Source organism: Rhinatrema bivittatum, chromosome 13 (assembly GCF_901001135.1).
Source record: "Rhinatrema bivittatum chromosome 13, aRhiBiv1.1, whole genome shotgun sequence".
NCBI classification, from domain to species: Eukaryota; Metazoa; Chordata; class Amphibia; order Gymnophiona; family Rhinatrematidae; genus Rhinatrema; species Rhinatrema bivittatum.
In genome coordinates this window covers 61,404,195-61,428,305 of record NC_042627.1, presented here as the reverse complement: position 1 = coordinate 61,428,305, position 24,111 = coordinate 61,404,195, and the positions used below count along the sequence as shown (strand labels likewise).

The following is a 24,111-nucleotide window of genomic DNA, read 5'->3' as shown; positions in this document are numbered from 1 at the left end:
AGATGGGTACAACCTTGTAGGTTCAAGAAGATCTCCTTGATTTTCTCCATCAGCTGCTTTATGTCAGCTGTCTGTGTGGTGGGCAGCTGTTCTCCAAAAGGAATCTGGGTTTGGTCCACTTCAGGTCTGACCTCCGGACCAAACTCTCCTTCTTGTACCACTTCGCACTCCTGTAGAACCCACTTCTTCAGAAGGTTTACACAGTAGATTTGAGTTTTCTTTTTTTTAAATAATTTTTTATTGGGAAAGGAACATTTATCTGGCTGGGCTATTTTGTAATCCACGGATCCTCTTTTCTTCATAACTTCATAGGGTCCTTGCCAGTGAGCTAACAACTTGCTTTTTGAAGATGGGAGGACGTCAAAGATGTGGTCCCTCAGCTGGAATACTCCTTGGATTGGTTGTAACCTTGGGTTTGGGGTAGCCTGAGCATTCTCTAGGCACAGGCGGGTTGCCTCCCCAACCTTTTTTAGGCGATCCTGCACTCAGAATGTAGTCAACGAGGTTCTGCTTGGGATTCCTTTCATCTTCCCAGGTCTTGCAAGCTATGTCCAAGATTCCTCTTGGGCTCTTCCCATACAGCAATTCAAAAAGGGAAAACCCCATCAAGCTGTGTGGCTCTTCATGGATTGCGAACAGCACATAGGATGCATCCCAATTCTTCCTGTTTTCATCCACAAATTTCCTCAACATTTGTTTGAACGTCACTCGATGAGGCCATTGGTCTGCAGGTAATACCCCAAAGTATGCTGAGGTTTTACCTTGAGCAAGGAGTATAGTTGTTTCATTACCTTGACATAAATGGTGTTCACTGATCAGTCAGGATCTCCTTGGGCAGCCCAAGTCGTGAAAATACCTCCATTATTTATTTATTTATTATTTAAAAGTTTTTATATACCGCACAATAAGGCATATGTCTGCCCGTCTAGGCTGTTTACAAAAATACAATCATATTATCATGACAAAACAGTTAAAATATGATTACAATACATCGCAAATACATTAGGGAAGTCCCCCTAATATTCCATAGTGGTATTGCCTCTGGATATCTTGTGGCATAATCCAGAATGACGAGGACGTACTTATTTCCTCGTGTAGCTCTCTCTAGTAGCCCCACAAGGTCCATGCCCAACCTTTCGAAAGGGGGCTCAATTATGGGCAATGGTATGAGAGGTGTCACCTGTACATCAGCAGGCCTTGTGAGTTGGCAGATAGGAAGAGGTCCGGCAATACTACTGGTTTTGTTTATATAGGTCCAGCCAATAGAACTGTGACAAACTTTTCTCTCGGGTGACTTCCTAGAAGATGGCTGTGAGCTAGTTGCATAACCTTCTGGTGATATGGTTTGGGAACTAGGAGTTGTTCTCTCAATTTCCCTTCCACACTTCCCTTTGTAATTCAGTAAAGTAGGTCCCCTTTCTTTATGAAATAAGGAGAAATAGGGTTTGTAACCTACACTCCAGGGACTGGCTTTCCATTCACCCTCTGTATATGCTTCCGGCCCCACTTAAAGGACTCATCTTCCCTCTGGGCCTGACAAACTCCCTGGATCACCCCTCTTTTCCCACTCAAAGGGCCAGATATTACATTCTAGGTAGGTTGCTGCTCTACCCCTGACTGACCCTTCCTCCCCTGTCGCCTCTAAATTAGCAGCATAACTATATTTGTCCTGTCAGCATTGCCTCCGGGACTTAGGAGTTTTAGAGAGTCTTTATGGTACAGGTCTGGGTCTTCTAAAGAAAAGAGTTCTAGAAATGCCAATTCTTCATTATGTCATGTCTGCATGAACCCATTGTGAGCTAGTTCCACAGCTTTTCAAAGTTTTGACAGTCCTGTACTACCACCATAGGGTAACCAAGGAAAAACTCCCATTTCTATTCTGTCTTGGCCGACTGGGGTCTTCAGTTGTAGCTAGCTTGTTGGATATTACTATTGATCCCTGTGGCTGCATGCCAGGGTCACGATTCTGTCATAGTCAATCTGTATCCATTTCACTAATTCTCTTTGAATGAGCATTTTTTACACTCCAAGTCCTCCAATGCCTGGGTAGGAATGTCATCTAGCTCAACAGCATCGACAAAAGTAGAGACTCCGTGGCTGGGGAGATTCACAAAATTACAAAAGTGTGGGGCTACAGCATTAACATTCATTGGCTCATCTTACCTATGGGATCAGTCCCGTTCAAAATGGCCTCTCCCCCCACAGATGAAACATGGCAGTCCCAATGATTTTTGTGGTTCAGGAGAAAAGTCTAGCCTGTCTGGCTCCACCGACTGTTGGGGGGTCTCCTGTCCTTAGGACTCTGGCGTCTTCTCCCTGGGTCGGGTTATCTCCCAGGAGCCTGTGGCGATTCAGGACAGACTGAGCTTGGTAATAAGCCTCTGCCATTTCCAACGCTGTCTCTAATGTACGTTTCAAGTATTTGCACACCCACTGCCGCATAGGGCGTTCTAGGCCATCTAGGAATTGTTCCAGCAAAACCACATTGGTTACTTCCAACAAGGTCTTCCCTTCTGGGAGCAGCAACTTCCAAGCCACATCTTTGTGGAAAAGGTTCTGTGGATTCTCTTCTGGTTTAAGGATTCCTTGAGTCTCTTGGGCCCGCTCTAAGATGGCTGCTTTGACTTCCTGATATGTGATCCTCCCTTCCAGACTGGCGGTTTGGAAGGCCTCTTGACTACTCCTAGTGAGTAGTCAAGAGGCCTTCCTCTTGACTACTCACTAGTAGTAGTGAGTAGATTCCTCAGTAGTAGTGGTAGTAGTAGTAGTGAGTAGTAGTAGTAGTAGTAGTGAGTAGATTCCTCAGGTAGGTCATCCAACTATCTTCTGACCAGCCTGCCAATCGAGCTGTCCATTCAAAATTCTTCAGGAAACAATCGGGGTCTTCTCCCAGGGCCATCTTAAATACAACTGGCAATATGGAAGATGGCCTGATTACAGCGGTCTGCACGACTTGTGCTGAGTTAGCACTGTATTTTGCTGCACAAGTTGTTTTCACAGTGCCTGCTGCTGGTCAGTTTGGTTTTGCATGGCATTATGCAGTTGCTGCTACCCTGCAGCAAGGAACTGGATTCACTTGCTCCATCTTCCCTGCTTTCTAAGTTGTCTTGAAACTGAGTACCTCTCCGGGGAAAGGAGAGAGGGGAAAAAAAGCAAAATCAACCTGCTGGCCTGTCCAGCCATGACTTACTTCTTGAACTCTCATTATACTGGTAGGCTATCCCCTGGGCCTGCTGTAGTTTCAGCCGAGTGAGTGGAACTGGGAAGCCCCAGGAAGAGGGAAAAAAAAATCTGCAGGGGTTTTTTTTCCTGTTGCTGAGGCTATGGGCTCCTGCTTGTGCTTCCTACTTTGGCAGAATATCCCACTTTTACTACCATATGTGGTAACTTGGGCAATAGCACTTGGGAAACAGCCAGGAGAAATAAAGAGGCAGACTCTGGCTGTTTCCTTTATGTGCAATTTATTTACAGTGCAAAGCAAATTAAAATAAAGAATGCAACTCATCTCAAGTTCAGGAAGTATACCCATCAAACATAGCAGATTTTAGTGCAGGCTGGTTTCCTCCCTGGATCCTTTTTAATCCTTCTGGGCCCTGTCTTCTTATGCTAGGCTAAATGGATCCTTCCTGGGCCCAGAATCCCTTCCTGGGTTGGGAAGGACTAGGCCAGATAGCTGCGGCTGGTCCCTTAAGGTGGCCTGAGGGAATTTCCTATAGACTCCCTCACAGATGCCTTTAATTACTTTAACAATTAATTTACCATAACTTGCAATTTACTAGAATGTTATCTGACAGCAAAAAGGGGCAATGAGGCAAAAACCCAACGGTGACCAAAAATCTGCATCAGTCACCAATTTTCATCAATAGATGGTGGCAGCAAGACCATCAAGCCTCAGAGAAATTTTCCCACTGTGCTATATATTTTATGGTCATGTTCTCTTTTTCGTTTTTAAAGTATCTGAATTCAAGAAAGCATAGGATAAATACAGGGGATCTCTAAGGAAGTGATCAGAATGATACTGCTAAATTAACTGGATGGATGGGCAGACTGAATGGGCCAAATGGTCTTTTTCTACCATCATGTTTCTATGTTTTGTTTTTTAAATCAGCCCCCTTGATTCCATGGTTCAGTCATTCATGTTATGTAGTCCTCTTCCCATGGTATTCTTTGTAAAAGCTTTATGAGAAGTTCTCACATGGAGGGTGGAGTGAGGGAAAGAATGGAAACTTCAGGGCCCTACTGGTGTTCAGCTAGCAGAAACAGGACACTCAGAGGTAGATATTCAAAAGTCATTTAGACGGATAACTTTTTATTTTCCGTTTAACTTTTATTATATCTAAGTATTACAAGCAAATCATTAACAATACTTTATCCATGTGACAAAGTCAGCCCGATGGCAATTTTTTGTACATTCAGCCTCGTCCGGATAGATTTTAGCCAGATAAACCATTATCCATGTCCCTAGCGCCTCCTTTTTGACAGAAGCGGCGGCTGTCAGTGGGTTTGACAGCCGACGCTCAATTTTACCAGCGTCGGTTCTTGAACCTGCGGACAGCCACGGGTGCTGAAAACGGACGCCGACATAATTGAGTGTCCTTCTTCCAACCCGCAGGCCGCAGACAGATTTTTAAATTTTTTTTTTTTTGGGGCCTCCGACTTAATATCGCTATGATATTAAGTCGGAGGGTGTACAGAAAAGCAGTTTTTTCTGCTTTTCTGTACACTTCCCGGTGCCGGCTGAAATTAACACCTGCCTTTGGCAGGAGTTAATTTTTGAGAATAAAATGTGCAGCTTGGCTGCACATTTTACTTTCTAAATCGCGTGGGAATAACTAAGCCCATCAACATGCATTTGCATATTGCGGGCGCTATTAGTTTCGGGAGGGTTGGCTGCGGGTTTTCGACGCGCTTTTACCCCTTACTGTATAAGGGGTAAAAATAGCGCGTTGAAAACGCACGGCCAACATGGGCTAACAGTGCGCTCTGCTGGAGTGCACTTTACTGTATCGGCCCATTAGCCAGCTATGTTTGATTAAGGACCTCTCAAGCACAAACTGCATATGCAACAAAAGTTGTTCCAAAGAACTAAAAAATTTACTTTTAAAACAGAAAACTTCTTCTATGGTGACAACTGCAGAGACAGCACATTCAGCAGTTGATGAGTTTGTGCATTCCATGCCATTTAAAGCATCTACCACAGCTCCAACTTTTATCTCTTATAGAAACTCTGATTGGGATTTGACTCTCAAAGAATTTCTCTGTTAGACTGCTTCAATACAGGTACGGGCTCACTACAGAGATTCTCTCTCTTTCCCAAACTATTCTCTCTGCCTTGACTAATCTCTTAGCAACATAATCTACTGCTATCCATCTATCAGACCCCAATACCTGGACATCCTGGTTCCAGTATTATTCTCATGCTGCTAGTTGCAACCAAGACTCTCTTACTGTTATACTTTTGAGAGTCTAACATAAGACTTCATTCTTTCAGCTCTCTTTCTCCTCACTGTACATAACAGGATAAGGTCTAGGATTCCGGAAAAAGTCTGGGAATCCTGTAGTTAACGTCTCCAATAATAATAAGGGGATTCTCTCCCTGCTTCTCTCTTGGCACCAAGGATTTCTCTGTGTCTCAGGGAGTAAAGCTCCTGCTCTCACCTCCTCTCTCTGTTTCTTAGAGCCCAAATACTCCAGCATCTGAGTGTACAACTTCTCCTAGAACTGACTAGAAATTCACGAGGGGGTTATTATTATACCTCTCTTCTTAGAGAACTCCACATTCATGCTTCAACAAAGGATTTCATTTAAAGTGGGAGAGAAAGCGTTACAAACCCTGTACTAGGAATGTTAATTTAGTGGGGAATCCAATAGGGCTCCTACAGTTGTAATCACAGTTTATATATAGTAGAATAATGCCTGCATCAGTTCAGCAGCATCTTAATCCGTTTAGATTCATATTACTGGTTGTGGCTAAAATGGAGGACCATTCAAAAACTTTAAACAGTGAAATTTCTTCAGGAATTAAATAAAAGCAAGAGCAAAAAAAAAAAAAAAAAGCAAATTTTCTTACCATAAACAGTGTTTTCTGTATATAGTAGGATGAATTAACCATTACATGAGTGATGTCATCTGACAGCACCAAACAGACTTGTCTCACAAGTTGTAGAGCTTTGCAAAAATTCCCATGCAAGCACTGCCTGGTCAGCCTCCTCAGTCACTAACAGAGCTGAATCTAGCTCTGTACTTCACTCTCTAGAGAGGTGGTCAGGTAGTCCATGGAAAAAATGTGTGAAGCTTGCTGGGCAGACTAGATGGGCCATTTGGTCTTTTTCTGCCGTCATTTCTATGTTTCTATGTTTCTATAATTCATCCTGTTATCTATGGAAAACACTTTTTACGTAATAAAAACTTTTTTTTTTCAATAGGCAGGCTGAATTAGCTATTATGAGTGGAGAATCCTAAGCTGAGGGTTGAGTGGAATGATTTCTTAGTAAGCAACCTGGACTTCACTGTGGAGAGTGGATTATACAGCAAGAACAGATTGCACAAAAATGCTTGCCCTAATGTACTGTCAGTCTTTGAGAAGTTATCAAGACAAATATGCGGACTGAAGACCACATCGCAGCTTTGCGGATATCTCCAATGGGTACTTCTCCGACATGAACAACAAATGAAGCCATAGCTCGTACCTGATAAACTTTGACTAAGTCTATAAGTTGAAGTCTACTAACTCATAGCAGTGATGAATGCAATCAACTAACCAGTTGGATAAAGTTTGTTTAGCAACCACTATTCTGAGGCGGTTATGGTTGTAGGAGATGAAGAGTTGGCTGGTTTGACAATGAGGCTTAAGTATGTCTTTTGTAATATTCCAAGGCCCTTTTGCAGTTCAAATTGTGGAGGGCTTTCTTTCCATCATGGGCATAGGGCCTTGAAAAGGTAGGTAGTACTATAGATTGATTAATATGGAAAGCTGAGATGATTAACTTGCCATGCCTCTTTGGAACTGTTTCAACGTAAGGACATAGCAGGGAAAGCAAATGTTGCTTACTTGTAACAGGTGTTCTCACAGGACAGCAGGATGTTAGTCCTCATATATGGGTGACATCACAGGATGGAGCCCAATCACAGAACACTTTTGTCAAAGTTTCTAGAACTTTGACTTGCGCCTACTGGGCATGCCCAACATGGCACTAAACCTGCAACCAGCAGGGGTCCCTCTTCAGTCTTCTTTAAAGCTACAGGAAGTGCCGAAAAATAAAATAAGAAAACAAACCCAACACAGCGGGGCGGCGGGCGGGTTTCGTGAGGACTAACATCCTGCTGTCCTGTGAGAACACCTGTTATAGGTAAGCAACATTTGCTTTCTCACATGACAAGCAGGATGGTAGTCCTCACATATGGGTGAGTACCGAGCTGAGGATGTCCGAGAAATGCACCAAATGTACCCAAGATGTGCAATAGGCACAAGGACTGGGGTGGAATTTGGTAGAGGGCATCCTGAACTCTAACGGGCAGGTAGAAGGGTGTTGGTACATCAAGTTGTAAAAAGGTTGCGCAAGACAGATTGGCCGAAGATGGAATCTTGTCTTCCGGCCTTGTCTAAGCAATAATGGGCTGTAAAGGTATGGAGAGAACTCCAGGTAGCAGCCCTGCAAATGTCAGGAAGCGGCACCGAGCGTAGGTAAGTCGCCATGGCCCTCACAGAGTGTGCTTTAACACGGTCTTGAAGCGGAATGCCTGCTTGCTGATAGCAAAAGGATATGCAGTCCGCTAACCAGGAGGAGAGAGTCTGCTTACCCACAGGCTGCCCCAATTTGATGGAATGGAAAGAGACAAACAATTGAGTGCTTTTCCTGTGGGCAGCTGTACGGTCTAGATAGAAATCTAGCGCCCGTTTACAATCAAGAGTATGCAGAGCCTGTTCTCCTGGATTGGAGTGGGGCCTGGGAAAGAAGGTAGGTAGTATAAAGGATTGATTAATGTGAAATTCCGATACTACCTTAGGTAAGAACTTAGGGTGAGTGCGGAGTACTGCCCGGTCCTGCAGAAGTTTAGTGTAAGGCGATAGGTAACTAGGGCCTGTAACTCACTAACTCTGCGAGCAGATGTGATTGCTAAAAGAAAAATCACTTTCCATGTGAGACAGCGAAGATCACAGGATTGGAGAGCCTCGAATGGTGGGTTCATGAGCCGACCCAAAACCAGATTGAGGTCCCAAGAAGGGGCCGGAGGACGCAGTGGAGGCTTGAGGTGAAGCAAGCCTTTCAGAAAACATGTTACGAGGGGTTGTACCGAAATAGGAACGTCCCCGACACCTTTCTGGAAGGTGCATGCATTCTAATGGAGGAAGTTTTTAGACCTGATTCTGACAAGTGCCATAGATAGTCTAGAAACTTCATGGTGGAACAGGTAAAGGGATCAAGGGATTGAGAAGAACACCATGACTTAAACCTGTTCCATTTGTAGAGGTAAGACTTTCTCATGGAAGGCTTCCGTGAAGCAATCAGGACATGGGAAACTGGCTCCGAAAGGTTAAGTGGCTGAAGAATTAACCTTTCAACAGCCAGGTCGTCAGGGACAAAGCTTGAAGATTGGGGTGGCGTAGGCACTCGTTGTTCTGAGTGATCAGAAGCAGGTCCGTTCCCAAGGGAATGTGCCTGTGAATGGAGAGAGCCTGAAGTATTGGAAACCACACTTGGCGAGGCCAGTGAGGTGCGATCAGGATCATGCATCCCTTGTCCTGACGTAACTTCACGAGTCTTTGATAGAAGTGGAAGTGGAGGGAATGAATATAGGAGACCGGTTGCCCATGAGAGGGAGAATACATCTCTTGGCTGAGAGTCTTGGCTGCGCGTGAGAGAGCAAAAGTTCTCTACTTTGCAGTTTTGAGGTGACGCAAAGAGGTCTATGCGAGGATAACCCCAATGTTGGAATATTGAGTCCGCTACTGTGGGGTTGAGGGACCACTCGTGCGGATGGAAAGCGCAAATTAGCTTGTCCACCAACACATTGTGTTGGCGGACAATGCCCTAGGTGGCCTTGAGGTACATCGAATGGGAGAGGGCCTCCACCCATATCTGTGCAGCTTCCTGACACAGTAGGTAGGAGCCCGTTCCTCCCTGTTTGTTGATGTACCACATGGCCACCTGGTTGTCCGTCTGAATCAGGATGACCTGATTAGAAAGGCAATCCTGAAACACCCTGAGAGCACATCTGATTGCTCGCGGCTCCAGGAAATTGATTTGGTGTTTGGTTTCCTCTGGAGACCAAGTTCCTTGTGTCTGCAAATCGGCGACATGGGCTCCCCAGCCGAGGTTGGAAGCATCAGTGGTGAGAAGTATTTGAGGGTCTGGAGCCTGGAAGGGTAGGCCTTGGAGGAGATTGATCTGATTTTGCCACCAGGCTAGAGACTGACAAAGTGAGTCAGTGATGTGGACAGTGGTCGATAGAGGTTGGACAGACTGAGTCCATTGTGACCTCAGAGCCCACTGCATGACTATCATGGCCACGCAGGCCATTGGGGTAACCTCTACTGAGGACGCCATGTGTCCCAGCAGGATGAGGAGGTTGCATGCAGTCATGTGGTGCTGAGACTGTAGCTGGTGTGCGAGAGAGATGAGAGTGAGAGCTCGTTGTCGAGGCAGAAATGCCTTTGCATGCAAGGTGTCCAAGTCTGCCCCTATGAATGATAAAGTTTGAGATGGGACTAAGCAGGATTTTGCGTAGTTGACGAGAAATCCTAGCGAAATCAGAGTGTGTAAAGTAAGACGTAGGGACGACAGAGCAGCTTGGTGAGTGGGAGCCCTGATCAACCAATCGTCTAGATAGGGGTAGGCGTGAACACCTTGAGTACCAAGGAAGGCTGCTACTACTACGAGGCACTTGGTGAAGACTCGTGGTGCAGATGCCAGGCCGAATGGTAGAATGGTGAAGGACTTCAAAGGGGCGTGGGATAAACACTGTGGATCCATAAAGTCAAGAGGCTGCCAATGAAGAGTGGGTGACTCGCCAGAATAATGGCTACTGCCTGGAGTCAATACCCTTATTAAATAAACATACACAGGCTTGACTCCAACATCGCTCTAAGCTTCAACAGCAAGAGGAAATGTGGAAAAAAGGATTCACACTCACAAAGAGGGGAGTAGCTGGCTTGTTACGGCGGTTACTACCCCAAATCAAATAAGCCTGATACTTCACTTTCAATGCATATACAGCATAGTTCTCTGATTCAACGGCAGGGGAGAAGAAAAGAGGGTTCGCACTCACAAAGCGGGGAGTAGCTGGCTTGTTACGGCGGTTACTACCCCAAACCAAATGGGCCTGATACTTCACTTTCGATGCACATCCAGCATGGCTCTCTGCTTCAACGGCATGGGAGAAGACTTATACGTCACGCATATCCAGCATAGCTCCCTGCTTCAACGGCAGGGGAGAAGAAAAACAACCAATAAGGGCTAATAACATAGTCTGGGTAAAACAAATAAGCATGGGTGCAGCTTGCTTATTGCGGCGGCTACTACCCCAAACTAATCAAGCTAGATATTTCACTTGGATGCAGCTCCATCACTGCTCTCTACATTAAAGGTGGGGATGGAAGGGAAATAGAACCAAGAGCTAAGAGAAACAGATAAGTATGAGAGAAAATATGTGTGAAGCTTGCTGGGCAGACTAGATGGGCCATTTGGTCTTCTTCTGCCGTCATTTCTATGTTTCTATGTTTCTATGATAGTGCTTGGGGCCTACCAGAAATCTCAGGAACCTGCGATGAGATGGGCAATGTGTGTGTACGCGTCTTGGAGATTGAGAGAGCACAGCCAGTCTCCTTTTTGCAGAAGAGGAAGGAGGGAACCCAAGGTTACCATCTTGAACTTTTCTCGGTGGAGGTACTTGTTGAGGGCATGTAGTCCAGATTTCGACGAATGCCGCCTGATTTTTTGGGGATTAGAAAGTACTGGGAATAGAATCCTACGCCTTGTTAGGAGTAGGGCATTGGCTCTATTGTTCTGGACTGGAGGAAGAGGGAAATCTCTTGTTCCAGAAGTAGTGAGTGGTCGGATGTTCTCCACGTCGGTAGAGGTGGGGAGTCCAGTGGGATGGAGAGAAAGTTCAGGTGATAACCCTGAAAAATTATGGCAAGGACCCACTGGTCTGAGGTGATTGTGTGCCACCTGTTGTTGAAATGGCACATTCGACCTCCCACTGGTATGTGAGGCAGTGGAAACTGGCTGCTGCTCTCTATACAGGAGTCAAAAGCCGGAAGCAGGGCCCGGCTGAGGAGCTGCTTGTGGCTTTTGTTTACGAGGTTGACGAGACTGGGCCTTTTGAAAAGGTCTCGTGGAACGAGTTCTAGACGGTGGTGGATAGGACTCCTTTGGACGGAAGAATTATTTTTTAGTATCCTTCCTGAATGGATGTTTGGAGGAATACTCAGAGGGCATCAGAGAGAGCTGGCGAAGGGTCTCATGATGCTCTTTGAGTTCCGCCACCGTCCGCTGAATCTGTTCCCCAAACAGATTGTCTCCTATGCAGGACAGATCAGATAATCTGTCTTGTACCTCAGGGCGCTAGTCTGAAGACTTACACCATGGCCATCTTCTTGCTGAAATAGCAGTTGCAGATACCCTGGAAGCGGTGTCCAAGATATCATAAGAGGATCTTATTTCATGCTTCCCTGCCTCAAAACCCTTGTGTACCAGGGTTTGAAGCCGTTCCTGGAATTGCTGCGGCAAGGACTCTGCAAAGTCCTGTATCTGCTTGATTAAGACCCTGTTGTACTGGGTCATATACAGCTGGTAAGAGGCGATCTGAGAGATGAGCATTGATCCCTTGGAAGACACGCCGGCCAATGGCATCCAGGAATTTCTGTTCCTTACCTGGAGGAAAGGAAGAGTAGGGTTTTGATCTTCTTGCCCTCTTTTGGGCAGATTCTACAACCACAGATTGGTGATCCAGCTGAGGTTTCTGGAATCCTGGGGCTGACTGGACCAAATAAGTGGTATCAGCTTTTCTGTTGACTGGAGAAACAGAACCAGGGTGTTCCCAGTTCTTTTTGAGGAGATCTAAAAGAACCTGATGAATAGGGACGGAGGTTATTTCCTTGGGAGCATCCAGGAACTGCATGCTGATGCCTGTCATCTTGTTCAGTCTGCAATTGGAAGGGAACCAATTCAGACATTTCCTTCACAAAATTTATGAAGGATAGGTCCTCTGGAGGAGAACGTTTCCTGCTTTCAGTAGGAGAAGGTGGTGATGGCAAGTCATGTGTGTCTGGAGATGAATCATCAGTCAAGGTATCCTAGGGATCAGCACCTGTCGCCCTAAGAACCTGAGAAGGACGAGACGATAGAATTCCTGAAGGTCCTGGTCTAGGCTCTGAAGGCCTCGAGGGAAGAAATGGAGGCACCGATGAAGGTATCGAGGGCATCGATGGATGGATTGTTGGTGCCGATGGACGCATCGGCAAAACCCCCGATGGAGGAATGCGGAACGGTGTTTCTCCACCCGATGACAGGGTAAGCAGGGAAGGCACCGGAGCCATCGGTGACCCAGGATCCATCGGTGGAAAAGCAGCTATAAGCGCATCCATCATCGAGAGCAGCGGTGCCAATACTGCCGGAATGGGATCGATGGTCGGTTCCGTGGCTGGCACAGATATCGGTGCCGGGGGAACTTGGAGTCTGTGCATCGCCTTATTGATGGCCTCCTGGACCATCCGGTCCAGTTCTTCACGGAGACCTGGAGAAAGCAGCCCCGGCTCCGGAAGGGAAGAAGGAGGCAGAGGCATAGCCGGAGGGACCACCGTTAAAGGCGGAGTCGTGGCTCCCGATACCCGTCCGGGTGAGGGTTGCCTCAGTGACCCGGTCGCAGAAAGGGTCGATGCCTTTTCTGGACGGGGTTTTTTTGATGGCAGCTCGGACGATGGCGAGGTCGAAGATTTTCCTTCCTTGATGGTCCGAGACTTCCGGTATCAATGCCGATGTTTCTCTCTACGATCCCCTCGGTCCTGAGGTGGGGTAGAGGTAGTCAAAGGCCGAGAAGTCGTCGACGCCGGGCGGTCACCGGCCAGTGCCCGATTCTGGCGCAAAATGGACGGCGCCGGTTCAGACGACGTTGATGCAATAGACGGTGTCGGGGTTTGAGAACAGAAGAGAAGTTCCATTTTCTCCATTCTGGCCTTGCGACCTTTTGGTGTCATTAAGGCACATTTGGTGCAGGTCAAGACATCATGCTCGCAACCAAGTCACATTACACAGACTTTATGAGGGTCTGTTATGGACATGGTGCGAGTACAGTCCGGGCACCGACAGAACCCAGACGCCATAGCCTTTGAAAAAATTGAGCCGCGGTACGGTCGACGGCCAGTAGGCCGCGAGGGCCAAACTCGATGGGAATCGACCAAAAACGGGTAAAAAAACTTACCAGAGTACCGCGGAGTCAAAAATTTGAAGTAGGGACCCCTGTGGGGTATGAAAGATTTTAGTAATTCCGTGAGGAAAATTCCTGTCAGGAATCTCTGTGGAGCTCCTTAACCCGCATGGCTTCTGCTGCGCGGAAAAAAGAAGACTGAAGGGGGACCCCTGCTGGCTGCAGGTTTAGTGCCATGCTGGGCATGCCCAGTACGTGCCAGTCAAAATTCTAGAAACTTTGACAAAAGTGTTCCGTGATTGGGCTCCATCCTGTGATGTCATCCATATAGGAGGACTACCATCCTGCTTGTCCTGTGAGAAAAAAACCTTATGGCATCTAAAGGGTTACACTTTGAGCTATGGGAATCCGTGCTGAAAGTGCATTAATGGTTTTCATTTAACATTTCCAGTTTTCTTCTGTTTTTGGTATTATCTGCTGAGAAATATGGTGGGAAGTCGATTTATTTATTTATTTTATTTAGATTTTTTTTATATTCCGCTTTTTGCACTTTTTTCAGCGCTTCAAAGTGGATTACATTCAGGTACTGTAGGTATTTCCCTATCCCCAGAGGGTTTACAATGTAAGGGGATCATTTATCAAAATGTGCTAAGACGTTTTCGCATGCGATAAGCCCTTACTGCATGCAAATCCGAAAAAGAGGAGGAGTTAGGGGTGGGCTGGGTTTACCAGTTTGCAAAGTCCTATCACACAGACTTAACGCTGATTTTAGCTACACCTTTTTCAGTAGCTTTAGCACATTTCGCCATGTCTCCTGAAAGGCCTGTTTTAGTACTTGTGAAGGTCCCAGAGCACCAGCCTAGCCATGAGAGAGAGAGAGCGCTTAGCCTAGCCATAATGTCCTCTCCCTAGATAGGTATTTGTATATCTATGGGAGGCCCGCCTAGTAACTCGAGGTGAGGTTTACGTATTAGTGTAGGGGGTTAGGGGCCACTTTGACATTCAACATGAGACGTTCGAACAGAACACTGGTCTCTTGTGAAGATCTGATGACCTACGGAGAGAGGAAACTCACCCAAAGATGAGATTGGTGCAATGTTCTCTCCACCTAGCTTGATGGACTCTCTACCTGGGTAACATCAAGCTAGGTGGAGAGAACATTGCACAAATCTCATCTTTGAGTGAGTTTCCTCACGCCGAAGGTCATCAAATCTTCACAAGAGAGCACTGTTCTGTTCGTACGATTCACGTTGAATGTCAAAGTGGCCCCTAACCCCTACACTAATATGTAAGCCTCACCTAGGGATACAAATACCTAAGTATCTCTCTCTCTCGCGCTCTCTCTCCTAGGCTACTCCCCCACTCCGGAGTTCTATGTAGTATGAATGGGATCTTTGCATACAATTGTGCTTATAAACATAGAAATAAAAACCTGGTGGAAAGTATCATTGTAATGTCATCAACTGTTTGATGCTGTAGTTATTTCTATTACTGCTCTGACATTCTATCACTGTTGTGCTGCCTTTCTCTTAATAAAAATTATATATTAAACAATATGGAAAGCTGAGACTACTTATGTATTTTCTGTTTTGTATCTCTGATTGTGTGTGTGATGATGTAATCCGCTGAGAACTGTTGATCAGCGGAACATAACTTTTTAAAACAAATAGAATAAAATAAATACATTCAGTAAAAACTTTGGTTGGGTTTATTGTGATACAACTGCAGATACAGAAAACGGAAAATGTCATAATGCCTCTGTATCGCTCCATGGTGAGACCGCACCTTGAATACTGTGTACAATTCTGGTCGCTGCATCTCAAAAAAAGATAGCGTTGCAATGGAGAAAGTACAGAGAAGGGCAACAAAAATGATAAAGGGCATGGAACAGCTCCCCTATGAGGAAAGGCTGAAGAGGTTAGGGCTGTTCAGCTTGGAGAAGAGATGTCTGAGGGGGGATATGATAGAGGTCTTTAAGATCATGAGAGGTCTTGAATGAGTAGATATGAATCGGTTATTTACACTTTTGGATAATAGAAGGACCAGGAGGCATTCCATGAAGTTAGCAAGTAGCATATTTAAGACTAATCGGAGAAAATTATTTTTCATTCAACGTACAATTAAGCTCTGGAATTTATTGACAGAGAATGTGGTTAGTGCAGTTAGTGTAGCTGGGTTCAAAAAAGGTTTGGATAAGTTCTTGAAGAAGTCCACTAACTGCAATTAATCAAGTTTGCTTAGGTAATAGCCACTGCTATTAATTGCATCAGTAGCATGGGATCTTCTTGGTGTTTGGGTACTTGCCAAGTTCTTGTGGCCTGGTTTGGCCTCTGTTGGAAACAGGATGCTGGACTTGATGGACCCTTGGTTTGAACCAGCATTGCAATTTCTTATGTTCTTATGTAGTAGACGAGCACCTGGAGTTCACTAACTCTTCTTGCTGAGGTGACAGCAACAAGGAAAAGCACTTTCTACATCAAGAACTTTAAAATCATTATCCGTTAAGATTTGGCAGAATAAGAAAGGGGCATGTTGGGGGCGTTGTAACAAAACATTGTTTGCTATTTCTATTCAGTGAGCAGTGGAAGAAATGGTAAAAAAAAAAAAAAAGAGTGGTGTTGCCCAAACTGTAGAGATATCTTTCCTAAAGCCCTCTCAAAGACAATTAGACTTTAGCAAGCCAAAATGGAAAACTCCTATAGCAGTGGCAGTTATTTTGCACGTATTCAGACATACTAGCATCACAATGTTTGTTTCCATCTTGAAAATTTCTTTTAAAAGTCTTCATCTCTAAAACAATTGTGAATGCAATGGCAGAATTCTGCAGATAGCTATAGCATATGCCTCTGCTTCCAGAACAAAAAAACTGGATTCAAAAGTTGAATCAAGATTAAGGAAAATTATATACTTGTAATACTTTTTATTCACTAGTCATAAACCTGTTAAATATTTCTGATAATAGTGCTGACTCTACATATGATGTTGTAACTCTATCAGCTAAAGCTATGGCAAGAGAAGGCTTATGAATAAGGAACTGGTCAGAAAACTTTTCCCCCAAAGCTCATCTTTCAGGCATTCCTTACAATGGCATCAGCATTTCTGCTCACAATTATACAAAAATTGTCAAAGGTTTGGATGAAGAAAAAAGGCTTTCTTCGTCTAAGAAACTAAGACAAAATGTGTGAGCTTGACTTTCCAGAAAGGCATCTCAAATAAATCAATTAAAATACTTGAAAGAATCTGATTTTTCTGTACAAATATAAAGACATAGCTCTCTCCTTACCGATATTAATCCTTCATTATTTGTCATCATTTTAAGAATAGTTATAGCTATTTTTTAAGTCTGGCATTACCTTAAATATGCCTTCTTCCAGTATTGCTTTAAGACTTTAGAGTAGCTTACTGTAGATGATCTAAGATAACTACATACTTAAAACCTGCTTGCATACTGTACAAATCACTTGCTGGGATCATAGTGAACTGTTTAATTGCTCAGTCCATACTTAATGGTACATACTAATTTATAAGCAGTAATAAAAACAAGAATATGTATTTGTTTCATATAAGAGTTCATGAAATAAAACAGACTTACTCCCAAGCAATAGCTGCCACCATTAAGAGATACATCAAATAATGAGCAGAGCCATCCCAGTAACAGATCACATGCCCATAAGCAGTATTCAAATATGGTTCACCCTGAAAAATACATATTAGAACAATATTATTTTAAAGGTCTTTGATTTAAACATGATACATTTCAATTCTGTTTCTGTACGAGGGGGCTTCCAAAAACAGCTTTATAGTGCGGTAACTTTGTTAAAATAAGAATTCACATTTTTAGCAAGCCATAGCTCCAAATATTATACTAAATATATTGGCAGAACTGAATCACTATGGGACTCCTGGAAAGAATATGCACCACACACACTATACGCTTTAGTAGGAACTAATCTCAGTTTACACAGTAACATCAGATTGATAGTGAATATCATGGTTGCAGAATATGCACAAACAATTCTAGGACACTTACGTGTTGCAGTCTGGGAAGCTGCTGTTCGAGAGTGGACCCTTGAGCCGAACCACCCTGGGTAGAGTAGCTTGGGAGGCGGAGCCACAGGCACAGATCTTCACCCGGGAACCAGAAACCCCCCAGGAGGAGCCCGTAGGGTCCCAGTCCCTTGGGACTTATGCACAGTGTCAGTCTCTATAGAAAGGCCCGGGCTAGGAGTAGGCACAGAGTCCAGCAGCAAGAGCCAATAGGCCAGGGAGCACAGAGCAAGCGGGAGCAGAGTCAGAGTCAGTAATGTCTTGAATGGAACTTGCAGGGTGCAATATGGGAGCCAGCAGCGAGTAGGCCTGAGCCTGGCAGGAAGTAGAAGGTATCAAGGCCCAAGATAGTCTGGCAGGAGTTCCAGCCCAGACCTGCGTAGGACGCTGTCCGGAGGACAGGAGCGCAGCAGCTGCGGCAGAGAAGCCGTGGACTGAGGCAGGCGGCAGGCAACCGCAGAGTCAGGAACGAGCAGAGGTCAGTGGCTGGCGGCAGGCAGAAGCATAGTCAGGAACGAGCAGAGGTCGGTGGCTGGTGGCAGGCAGAAGCAGAGTCAGGAACGAGCAGAGGTCGGTGGCTGGCGGCAGGCAGGAGCAGAGTCAGGAACAAGCAGAGGTCGGTGGCTGGTGGCAGGCAGAAGCAGAGTCAGGAACGAGCAGAGGTCGGTGGCTGGCGGCAGGCAGGAGCAGAGTCAGGAACAAGCAGAGGTCGGTGGCTGAAGCAGTACAACGGAAGTGCAACTAAGAACTACACACTGTAGTGACCCTCGTTGCAAGGCAATGAGAGGACTGAAGAACGCCGGTTATATTGGGCTTGGGGCATGGCGTGGCCAGCTCAGGCGGGGTCAGGCTTCCGGTGAGCGTACGTCCATAACGCGCGTCCCCGTGTGCGCACGGGGCGGCAGCGAGATGTCCCAGCAATGGCGGACGCCCCGAATACTCAGCAGAGCCGCGGAGGTGGCGTTCCCGGCCTCGGAGGTGAGCCCTGATTACAGCCAGTAAGGGGAAAGCGGTGGAGACCGCAACATTACGGCCAGATATACTAAGGATTTTTTCACTAGGTATAATACAGGAGACACCTTTCAGTACAACCGAAACATGTTACCAAAATACTACACAATATAATCCAAGGTTTACTGAAGATTCATCAGCTGAATATAACTAATAATCAACAAATAGCCTCAGTACTCAAGTTTCATTTGCTGCAGCTGATTTGAAATTTAGTTAAATCACTGCACTCTTTTACCAGGTATCAAATACAATTTAATAATTGTCGCTATCTCATTTACAGGGTCATTCATCAAAATGATAATTTATCACATCGCATGACACAAATACACATTTTTAAAATAGGAGTTTATGAAAATGAGAGGCATTAATGCTGCATCCAAAACAGAATTGTTTTGGAATTTGCAATATTTACCATGAATTCTGTGTGAGAGAGAGAGAGCACGAGAGCCGCTGGAGTGGCACACATAGTAGTCAACTATTTATACCACTATAGGAGGGCCAGCTAATACCTTGAGGTGAGGTTTTGGTGGTGGTCAAGGGTTTTGGGGCCAATTTTACATGCACAGGCAGATGCGCAAACAGCACAGTACACATCAGTGAAGACCTGACGTGATTCAGAGTGAAGAAAGGCACACAAAGATGAGATTTCTACACTGTTCTCTTGCCCTAGTTTGATAGTGCCCTGGTAGAGAGTGCATCAAGTTAGGGCGAGAGAACACTGTAGATATCTCATTTTTGTTTGCCTTTCTTCACTCCTAATCACGTCAAATTCTCTCTCTCTCTCAAAATGCCTTTCCTTATCACGGGTGTTATCCATGCCAACCAGGTGCCAACAGGCATAATAATGGTGGTGTTGGTAAGAGAGGTGGGAAACAGCCTGAACCCATCAACGGGTCTTAGGCAGGGAGAGTTTTCTACACCTCAAACAGGTTCCGAAGGACAGGCTGGCCAAACTTACTATTGTGTCGGCCATCCCTATCCAGACAATAGTAAGAAGTGAATTTATTTATTTAAGGTTTTTATATACCGGCATTCATGATAAAATTCACATCATGCTGGTTTACAATAAAACAGTGGTGCATAAAAAGAAAAAACAAACATGAACTGTAGTGCGGAAGAAAGCAGTTACAAAAAACAGGGATGCTTAAACTGGGAGCGGAAGGAAAAAAGAAAAGGTTGAAAGCATATGAAATATTTACAACGAACAGTTAATTGAGCTGGTTGTGTTATAGAACTTGAAATTGAGGGACATTAGCTGGAGTCCGGGAAAGCTTGTTTAAAGAGCCAAGTCATAAGTCTCTTCCTGAAGGTTGGGAGACAGGGTTCCTGTCTTAGGTCGGGGGGGATGGAATTCCATAATGGGGGACCGGCTGTAGAGAGGGCCCGATCCCTCAAGGTAATGTGTCTAGTGGCTTTGGTTGGAGGAACCTGGAGTGATCCTCTATATGCGTCTCTGGTAGGTCTTGAAGAATTGTGTAAGAGGAGAGGTATTTGCAGGTCGATAGAAGTATGTTGATGAATGATTTTGTAGATGATGGAGATAGATTTGTAGAGAATTCTGAAGTGCACTGGCAGCCAATGAAGGCTTTTTAGGAAGGGGAGATGTGATCTCTTCTTCTGGTGTTTGTTAATATTCGTGCTGCCGCATTTTGTACCATCTGAAGCGGTTTGGTATAGGAGGAAAGAAGACCTAGTAGGATAGAATTGCAATAGTCTAACTTTGAGAAAACTATTGCCTGAAGGATTGTTCTAAAGTCCTGCAAGTGAAAGAGAGGTCTTATCCTTTTCAAGACTTGGAGTTTGTAAAAACAGTCTTTGGTAGTTTTGTTGATAGAAGCTTTCAAATTTATCCGATTGTCAATTAAAACTCCTAGGTCTCTCAGATGCATGGATTGTGGGTTGCCAGAGAGAGTAGAAGTGATGTTACTGTTCTCGGGAGAGATGAGCAGGAATTCGGTTTTGGAGGAATTTAATACTAAGTTTAGACTAGTGAGGAGGTGTTTGATTTGTTGGTGGCAGTTTTCCCAGTGATCTAGTGTTTTCGAGTAGGTGTCTTTAAAGGGGATCAATATCTGAATATCGTCCACATATAGAAAATGTTTAAGACTGAGGCTGGAGAGGAGCTGGCATAGCGGTAAGAGATAGTTGTTAAAGAGCGTAGGGGACAGAGAGAAAGCCTGTGAGACTCCTACGGTTGAGTTGTATCGTGATGATTCTTTGTTTTGGATTTTAACCTTGTAGCCTCTGTTGTTGAGAAAAGTTTTGAACCAATTAAGTGCGGCGCCCGTAATTCCTATGGCAGCCAACTGATTTATGAGGATGGAGTGATTGACAGTGTCAAACGCTGCCGAGAGGTCCAGTAGAATCAGTAAAAATGATTGGCCTTTGTCGAGGCCCATGATGAGGTAGTCTGTCAAGGAAATGAGGAGTGATTCTGTGCTAAAGGCTTTGCGGAACCTGTGTTGGGAGGGGAACAGGAGATTGTTATCTTCTAAGTAGTCTGAAAGTTGAGTGTTCACTAATTTTTCCATGACCTTTGCTATGAAGGGCAGGTTGGCGATCGGGCGGAAGTTACTTGGGTCTTTAGGATCCAGCTTGGGTTTTTTTTAGGAGAGGTTTGAGAGAAGCCAATTTAAGGTCATCTGGGTAGAGTCCTTGGGAGAGGGAGCAATTAATGATGTCCGCCAGTATTTTGGATATGGAGTCTGGAATTGTCAAGAGGAGTTTAGTAGGGATGTGATCCGTAGGATGAGAGGAAGGTTTCATTCTCCTTAGTGCTACTTGTATCTCAGTGGTGGAGATGGGATTGAAAGCTTCAAGACGGGTACTTTTGAAGTAGGGATTAATTGAAGTCGAGTATGAGGAGGTATTGGAGGGCAGCTGAGTTAGAAGGCTGACAATTTTGTTTTGGAAAAATAGAGCTAGTTCTTCCGCTTTAGCTTGTGCTAGGTTGCTGGGAACTTCCAGGGGATTGATTTGAGTAAGGCTAGATACGTAAACAAAGAGTGCTTTGGCATCGAAGACCAGGTTATGGATCTTGGATGCGTAAAAGTCCCTTTTTGATTTTAGAGTAGAGGATTTGTATTGGTGTAGTGTAGATTTGTAGGCGGAGAGTGTGCTGGCGCATGGGGCTTTGCGCCATTTGCTCTCTTTCTGCCTTAAGCATTGTTTTAGCCTTCTAAGTTCATTTGGAAGCGTTTCAGTGTGCTCTTTTTGTTGATAATGGGCAGAGCTTGTTAGCTATAGCTTCTGTAATTTTGTTCCAGGAGCAGAGAGCTGTGTTCGGGTCGGTGAGGTCTATAAGGGGAAGTTGTGATGTCAGGAGGTTCTTAAGGTCTTCTGAGGAGCATGATTTTCTGTAAATAAATGTGGGTGAGGGAACGTGGGGGGTGCTGGATTCTTTCAGTGAGAATGAAGTCGAGATGAGAGTGTGGTCTGACCAAGGTACTTTCTTGCAAGTGAGGGGCGATGTGGGATTGATGTCTTTATTGACAAAGATAAGGTCCAGAGTGTGACCGGCTTTGTGTGTCGGTTTGTTCACTATCTGTTTGAATCCCATTGCTGAGAGGGCTGTGAGAAAGGCTTCACAGCTGGTAGTAAGAGTGGAATTGTCTACATGCAGGTTAAAATCGCCTAGGATAAGGGCTGGGGCGTCCAAGTTGAGGAGAGTTGAGACTATTTCCACCATAGGAGATGCATCAGTTTCCAGGAGGCCCGGGGGGGCGTAGACAAGTAGAATTTGAAGTTGGTCTGAGGTGAAAAAGCCGATTTCTAGTTTGGGGTATGAGTTGACTGGGTGTTGAGAGAATCTTAAGGTTTTTTTTAGTTGCTAAAAGAATTCCCCCTCCCCTTTTTTTCTGTCTGGGGAGAGAGAAGATGTCATAGGTCAGCGTCGGAAGTTGGTTTATTATGGCTGTGTCTGAGTCTTTAAGCCATGTTTCAGTTATTGCGCATATATCGGGCTTAGCGTCGGTGAGATAGTCGGTACCTACCTAGAATGTGTGGAGAGAACTCCACGTCACAGCTTTGAAGATCTCCATGGCTCCTCCATGGCTCTGACTGGGCTCCATGGCTCCATGGCTCCATGGCTCCTCCATGGCTCTGACTGAGCCTTGACATGACCCCCAAGATGCAGACCTGCCTGGGCATAACACAAAGAGATGCAATCTGCTAGACAATTGGTTAGTGTCTGTTTGGCAACAGAAAAGCGCAATCCAATCCTATCTAGGCAGAAGGTTAAGGCCCACTTGCAGTCCAAACTGTGCAGTGCTTGTTCGCCTTGGTGCAAATGGAGCCTGGGAAGGAATGTTGGCAGGACGATGGACTGGTTAAAATGGAAGTATGTCACCTGTCATGATAAAACTTAGCATAAGGTGAATAAGTCACTAAGGCCTGCAGTTCGCTGACCATGCACACTGAGGTGACCGCCACCAAAAGTATGACTTCCAGATCAGGTGCTTCAGGTCAAGGATTAGCAGCGGCTCTAAAGAACCTTTTATCAGCTGAGCTAACACCACTCTGAGGTCCCAAAACACAGTGGAACGCCTTATGGAAGGCTTCAACTGAAGCAGAACCCACATGAATTGTACAAATATAGGCTGTACAAAGATGGGCGTACCATCTACACCTTGGTGGTAGGTGCCAATTGCACTGAGATGAACTCTAACAGAGTGTTATTGTTTGTAAGGTTTTGGGTGGACCCTTGGACACTGTGGCAGATGACCATGCCCACGGGGAGAAGTCCCGTGAGGGGCCACAGGTCAGGCTCAGCTATAGGACACACAACACAGAATTATCTTTTATTAAACAGAGTTGAGAAGCCACCAGAGGTGGCAATAGTGAGTAGAGATGAAGCCCGGCTGGGCTTGTAGTCCCTCAGGACACTGGAACAGTGATCCCTCAATAGCTGTGCTGTAGTGGAGAGAAACTGAGATAGTGAGTACAGTGGAGCATACACAGGGTTCTGGTATAGAGCCTCATTGGTTGATTACTCACACAGCGGTTTCTCCTGGAAGGTAACACAGAAGCTGGTATAGAGGCAGGCCCTCGAAGAGCGAGTACCTGGTTCCAGGGAAGAGCTCTGAGAGAATATAGATGGTAACTCAATGATGGGGTAGGCAGCGGTTTCTTCCAAGCAGAAGTGAGCTCAGGCAGCGAGTCCGGGAACATGGGCTCTCGAGGAGCGAGTATCGGTTCCAGACAGCGACCTGAAAGAGAGAGAGGCCCCCGAGGAGCGAGTACCCCAATAGAGTAAGTCCAATTAAGGAGAGGCAGAGTAGCTAGGTAAGGAGAGGAAGAGTAGCTAGGTATGGAGAGTGAATCCCATCCATAAGGAGTCCCTTGCTAACTCGAATAGCTAGCAAACAGAGTAGGCTTTTGTATCCGGGATGCGTGATGTCATCACAGGGGGACGCCCCTGAGGTTCGCGCCAAAGAAGGAATAAGAAGCAGGGCCACGCGGCGTGAGTGCCCTATGGTAGCTGAACAACATGGCAGGATGCAGCGCCCAAGCCGGACCGGGGACGCCGGAGAGGACGGCAGGCAGACGCCGCGGCAGCCAGACGTCCATCAACCACGGGAGAAGTCGCCAAAGAAGTAAGGAGGGCAGAGTGGAGATGTTGGGCAGCGACAGTCATAACAGTACCCCCCTTCAAAGGGCAGTCTCCTCTGCGGGTACCAGGTTTAG

The 24,111-nt window shown here is 45.5% G+C and overlaps 1 protein-coding gene across 6 annotated transcripts in view; it reads right to left on the bottom strand.

Moving 5' to 3' along the window:
• Positions 1-24,111, bottom strand: part of TM6SF1 (transmembrane 6 superfamily member 1) — a 188,698-nt gene that overhangs the window by 95,238 nt on the left and 69,349 nt on the right. For all 6 annotated transcript variants that reach the window (XM_029575931.1, XM_029575932.1, XM_029575934.1 and 3 more), the window contains one exon: positions 16,961-17,064. In XM_029575931.1, the coding sequence (XP_029431791.1) occupies positions 16,961-17,064 (104 nt within the window). The remainder of the gene's footprint in view (positions 1-16,960; positions 17,065-24,111) is intronic.